The 6,049-nt window shown below is 58.1% G+C and overlaps 1 protein-coding gene across 2 annotated transcripts; it reads right to left on the bottom strand.

Moving 5' to 3' along the window:
- Positions 1-1,325: 1,325 nt before the first annotated feature.
- On the bottom strand, positions 1,326-4,575 carry COMTD1 (catechol-O-methyltransferase domain containing 1). 2 transcript variants are annotated; one of them, XM_080823219.1, is made up of 7 exons: positions 4,383-4,575; positions 4,106-4,233; positions 3,735-3,840; positions 3,526-3,644; positions 3,378-3,432; positions 2,964-3,097; positions 1,326-2,012 (listed from the first exon to the last, which is right to left on the bottom strand). In XM_080823219.1, exons 1-7 carry the CDS (start codon positions 4,474-4,476, stop codon positions 1,941-1,943), a joined length of 708 nt encoding a protein of 235 aa, XP_080679345.1. In that variant the 5' UTR covers positions 4,477-4,575; the 3' UTR covers positions 1,326-1,940. The 2 variants fall into 2 exon arrangements, with proteins under 2 accessions (XP_080679345.1, XP_080679344.1); XM_080823218.1 differs by lacking the exon at positions 1,326-2,012 and adding an exon at positions 2,469-2,720.
- Between the last annotated feature and the right edge of the window lie 1,474 nt (positions 4,576-6,049).

Here is a 6,049-nt window from a genome sequence, read left to right as displayed (position 1 = left end):
CCTGTGTCCCTAAAGTAACTCCATGAACTTTTTGGACTACAATAAAATAAGAGGATATATGCCTTTATATCTTCAGTTTGTAAGTTTGTCCAGAGATCCATTGGATTGTTGTTGACCCCAGGCGAAGAAAGGCTGTACACACTCACCATACCCTTGTGAGCTGTTGCTGTGGGAAGTGAGCTAGGCATAGGTGGTACTAGACAAGGTGTAGGCAAATGGAGTGAGGGGTCGGTGACGGGAGTGGTTGTGAGAAGGGAGTAAATGGGCCTCTGTGAGAGGTGGGTAGTCCTTTTTTTCTGAGCAGACACTGACAAAGGGTGGGGCCTGAGTGTGAGACCAGAAGCAGTGCCTTCAGGCCTTGTGGCCACTGGCCTTCATTTGCACTTAGGCTGAATGACAGAAATAAATGATTCTGGTTGGAAAAGCAGGAAAGAGCAAGTGTTTTTGATGGGAGAAGATAGTCTGAGATACATGATCAGAGGTTAAAGAAGGGAGAGCTGTGTTCGGCACATTTATATTACTAGATCTGAGTTACTGTTTGAAGCCTGAGAGAGAACAGGTAAGAGAATGTAGTACTTTGAGGCTCATTACCCAAAAAAGTGATACAGTGATAACATGCTGAAAATTTCCCGGTCAGAATGAATAATGAGAGATTAGAAGCTGAAGAAAGCTTTCCACATTCGTGCGGTAAAAAGGTTCCTTCTGATCTGTGTTTGTGCTATGAGACTGGCAGGAATGGCCTGTGTGAATAAGACACATGATTTAATTAATTAAATTAATAATTAATGGCAGACAGCTGGAATTTGAGCCAATTTGCTGGAGTCGGGATCTTTTGCTAGGTCAAACAAACAAGAAAAGATGTCTGCAAGTTGGGTGTGAAAGCACATCTGCTTTTGGGATACTCAAGAGGGGTGTGAAGTAGAGCAGCAGACATCTCTGCAACTCCACCTGGTGGGGAGGTCATAGGCCGGTAGCTGCTGTGGCCCCTGGATGCCTGCTGCCTCAGAGCTAACAGGTGGCCTTCTCTCAGCTATGGCTGGACATTACCTGGTCCCGAACTCAGGACTGGGCTGTGGCACAAGTGAATTACCATTTGGTCAAAGATACATTGAAGAGTAAATTGGACGTATTTACCCAGGTGCATCCTAACAGCATTTTACCATGCGGGAGAGTGAAGGCTGGATCACACCCAGGGCCCTGAGGGTTGCATAAAATTCTAGGTAGGTCCAAAGAGATAGGGGATGATGGAAGTTGCCAGCTGTGGGCCCTTGTGGCCCCTGTGGCCTTGTTTCTTTTCTTTCTTTCTTTCTTTCTTTTTTTTTTTTAAAGATTTTGTTTATTTATTTGACAGAGATCACAAGTAGGCAGAGAGGCAGGCAGAGAGGAGGAAACAGGTTCCCCGCTGAGCAGAGAGCCTGATGTAGGGCTCGATCCCAGGACCCTGAGGTAATGACCTGAGCCGAAGGTAGAGGCTTTAACCCACTGATCCACCCAGGCGCCGCTGTGGCCTTGTTTCTAATAGTCTCCAGCCTTAGAGGACCCAGGCCTAACCCTGGTTGCAAAACCTAACTGTATTCTAGGCTGAGGCAGTTAGTGGAAGAATACTGAATATCTGCCTTGACCTTCACCTGTGACATGGAGACAAGATCTTCCTGTGGGACTTCTGTGGGACTGGGATTAGGGAAGTCCAAATGAGAGGAGTGAAGGGCCTGGCTCCCTGTCCACCTCCTCTCATAGATGTTGGTGTGGGAAAGTCTAACTTTACATTCATCTTCCTGTGGGGAACTTTTAAAAACTGCTGTACTTGATAGTCTCCTACCTATAGGCCTGTCTGCTTCACTCCTTTCTGGCCAGTGATCCCACCCAGTCCCTCACCTTCCTCCAGGACTTCAGGGGGAGGACAGGATATATACTCCAACCTTGAGGTTCTCAGGTCTAGGTCAAGTGGCCTGGTTCTGAGGTGATGTCCACTGGGCAGAGCCTCCACTGCAGAGGTGAGGTCGAGCTGAGTTCTGTGAAAACATGGGCAAATAGAACTGGCATAACCTATGAAAGCGCCCAGTGGCGAACCTGGTTGGCTGCAAGGCCTGTTTCCTGTTAAACTCCAGAGAGGTTTCCCAGCCAGTCCCAGCTGCACCAAACAAGACCTTCATTCACTTGCTCCTCCTAGGAAGTGAAGTAGGAGGGAGACCAAGGGGTGGGGGCTCTACCCCTCAGCTAGCCCTCAGATCCTGTGGAGTGGAGGCAGACCTGAGGAGCTGGGTCCTGTATGTATGTGGCCAGGTCAGTCTGAACTTTATATCCTGCCTCCAGTTAGCTGGCAATAGACCTGGTGCCAGGTGGCTCTCAGGACTGTGCCAAGGAAGGGATGATGTCTGTGACCTCAGGGCCCCCTTTTGGTTTAGAACCTGCCAGTGCTGGGCCTCCTCCCTACCCGCTTTAGCGCCAAATATGGAGGCTCAGAAGATCGTGTCCCAGACCCCACTTTATTGTCGAATTTAAAAGTCAGGGTTGATGTCTGGAGTTCCCACATCCCCTTCCTTGAGGCCACGCGCTGGGGGCCGTCCCTAGATCTTGAAGGCTAAGGTGAGGCCGTCGCCCAGAGGCAGGAGGCTGATGTGGACCCTGGCGTCCCGCAAGATGCGCTCATTCAGGTTTCGCACACACTGGGCCTCGTTGTCCCGTGGTTGAGGCTGTAACACCTCTCCGCGCCACAGGACCTGCGGAGGGGCGGGGCATGGGGGTGTAGCAGCAGAGGGGAGAGGGAAGGTGCCTAAGCGAGCAGAGCAAGAGGTGGAGACCGTGGACCACAGGTGGGGAAAGCCTAGGGGACTGAAGGGGGGCAGCCTACATGCGTGCACTGGGTGGGGCTTTGTGGCTTGGGGCAAGGCACAGGGAGTAGCTAAGTGAAAAGACAGAGACCGAGTGTGGGGTTTTTCTTCTCCCCGGAGCCTATCCCTTACACTGAGGATCGCGAGGATGCCTCCGGGGCGCAGCAGCTGCAGGCATCGCTCATAGTAGGCAGTGCAGTTCTCCTTGTCCGCATCCACCACCGCCATGTCGAAGGTGCCTGCCTCCCCTGCGGCCAGGAGCTCATCTTGCAGGGGAGTGGGGGGGGGGGGGCAGATGTGGCTGAGTCCGCAGCCCCAGCGGTCAGAAGCCCCTGCCCAAGCCTGACTAGGCACTGTGACCATTCAAGGGACTTTGGCCTGGAGGGGCACTCTGCCACCCAGCATGTGGCCGCATGGCAGCTGGGAACCAGGAGGCAGGGGGGCTGTCACTGTCTCAGTGCCCCCCACTGTGGACCTGGTCACTAGCGCGCCCAGTGGCCCCACTTGGAAAATGGTGCAAAGGCCCTTTCCACTCCGTTTGCTCACCCAGTGTCTCCAGGGCAGGCTTCAACCGAAGGTCGATCTTGTGCTCCTCCTCAGCCTGCGAAAGGAGTGGGGTCAGAGCCAGCAAGTCTTTTATCCTGGAGCTGGGAGTGGCCAGGTTCCAAGGGCCTCAAATGTGTGGGACACTCACCTGCCTCCATAGGGGCCGCCCCAGCTCCGGGGGCCCCGGATTTACCTCACAGGTCACCACGCGTCCGGCCGGGGGCAGCGCTAAGGCCAATGCTAGGGCTGAGTAGCCTGTGAAAGTACCTGGGGGCAAGAGATATGGACAGGCTCGGGCCAGAGTTGGGGGACATCCCCGTGACTTAGGCCCCCAGGGATTCCGGCCGTGAGCCCTACCCAGGTCCAGTGCCTTCTTGGCCTTGATGAGTCGCGCCAGGTTGGCCAGAAGCTGGGCCTGCTCACAGGTCATCATCGAATCTCCCTGCGGCTGCTCCAGGGTCAGCTGTGTCGCGGTGGTGGGGGGAAAAGGGTCGCGCCAGCACTGCCAGTCACCCAGCGCCTCCCCCGGCCCACAACCCCCTCCAGGTGCGCGGCCGTGGGCGTGGTCGGGGGGAGGGGGGAACCCGCTCTCAAGAAACGCCCACCGCGCCCAGCCCGCGGAGTCCCGGAAGCCCTGAGAGCGCCATGGCCCAGCCCAAGGTCACACAAGCACGTGGGACCCGCTGGATCTGAGGTGGGCGCCTGTTCCCGCCCCTGGCCCTGCTGACCAGCCGCAGGCTCCTCAGCGCCGGGTGCTCCCGCATGGAGCGGCTCAGCAGATACTGCCACAGGGGGTCGTCTTCAGGGGGCAGCAGGCGCTTCTCTCGCCGGGATCGCCAGGGATGGCACCGTCTTCCTGCCGCGGAGGGGTCCCGGTCAGGGCCTGGGACTCCGGGGCGCTAGGGCGGAGCTTCACCCGCAGCCCGCCTCGCGGGGGCTCAACTCCCGCACCTGCCCCGCCTGCGGGGGCTCTGCGTGGGGTACCGCAGGCCCCGCCCTACTCACCCAGGAAGAGGCCGGTGGCGAAAGCGGCGCCCAGTGCGGCGGAGGCCAGGGCCAGCGCGGCGGGCACTGAGAGCCGGGGTGCGGGATGGATCATGATGCGGCCAGGAGATAGCGAAGTACCGGGCCACTTGTCTGGGGCTCCTGGGCCCGCACTGGGACCCGCCTGCCCTCCAGTCTCCGCCCTGTTCCGGCACTGCCCGCGGAGCTGCGGTCTCGACCGCCATCTGGCGACCGCACAGCGTTACTGCAAGCCCCGCTGGAGCGAGCCGGGCGCCATCTGGTGGCTGCACTCGGAACTGCGCCCGGAGAGGGGTGCAAACGCTGCGTGTGGCGTCTGGGTTTTCCCTGCCCGCCCCTCAGGTCTACCATCCTGGGTCAGGGAGGAAGAATGGGATGGCCCTCCTGGGTATGCTGCTGCTTATCGCTGCTGTTTCTGCTGGGACCCTGGGGCCTATGTGGGTGGGTGGGCCCTGGGTGTAACAGGGTAGCAATAAGTACGATGTGCTAGAAATGACAGGAGCTTGAGAGGGAGTGAATTAGCGGAGGATTCTGGGGGCAGGGGAGTAAGGGTATCCGGTTGAAGGAGTGAAGGACCTGGTTTGGGGACAAAACCAGAGGTGGGGCTTGCGAGTCCTGAGACAGGTCTCGTTGATGGGGCTCTGAGACAGGGTTCTTAGAATCCTCCCCGTGAGCGCCAGACAGAGGTGGATGTGAGCTCCTGGGGCCATCATTCTCAGCCTGTTTCCTTTGTGTAAAGCAGGAACCACAGTCTTACTGCAAATGGCACCAGATCCCACGAGCTGGCACACAGTAGGTGCTCAAGAAATGGCCGCTGTTGGAGTGGAGACCTCTGGGGAGGAAAGTGATGGCAGGTGAGGTCGGCTCGCAGGGACCCTATCCCGCGAGCACAGGTGGAGCGCTTACTGTGACGCGGCTTGGGGAAGGGGACAGAAGCCGCGCGGGCGCGTATTCTTAGGGAAGCTGCATTCGGGGAGCAGAGCACACACACAAATGGGGGGCAACTCCACTTTCACAATTTCCTCTTCTGCAAAATGGGGTTATTAATAGCCCCCCCACCCCCTCACAGGGGAGGAAATGAGAAAATCCGGGTGAAGGACTTACACTGGGCCGTCCCGAGTGGGCTCTACCTGTTACATTTACGAAGTGCAAAGGGCAGAAGGTCATCCGATGACGTGCTGCTCAAGGTCATCCCCTCCACCCTGTGGCTGCTTCCCCAGCCTGTTTAGTGTCCAGACTAGAGCTCCACCTGGGGCTGCCCCGGGGATGCTCAGCACGCGAGAGGCCCTCAGACTCCGAGGTCCGGAGGCGGGTTTGTGAGGTTTTGGTGGGGGTCCGTGCGTAGCGAGCTGGGAGCACAGCGCCGACCCCCGCTGGGAGGCCGCTCAGGAGGGTGCCCGGTTCCGGTGGTCAAGTGTCTGGGAGCCGATGACCTGGGGTCAGACGCAGGGGTGGGGCTGGGCTGGGGTGCTGCCGGTTGGCCGCCCGCCCAGCTCCTCCCAGTTCCCCGTGGCCCCCGCTGGCGCCCTGCCCCGAGGGGAAGCGCCTGCCCCCTTACCGGGCGGCCCAGTGCATGCTTCTCTGACTTAGGGGTCTCATTCCCCGGAGTAACGTCTGAGGCTGCGGGTCTCTCCTAGCGCTGAGCACAC

The sequence above is a fragment of the Martes martes genome, assembly GCF_963455335.1.
Source record: "Martes martes genome assembly, chromosome: 14".
NCBI classification, from domain to species: Eukaryota; Metazoa; Chordata; class Mammalia; order Carnivora; family Mustelidae; genus Martes; species Martes martes.
The sequence above is the reverse complement of the archived record's forward strand: the minus strand, read 5'-3'. Positions and strand labels throughout refer to the sequence as shown.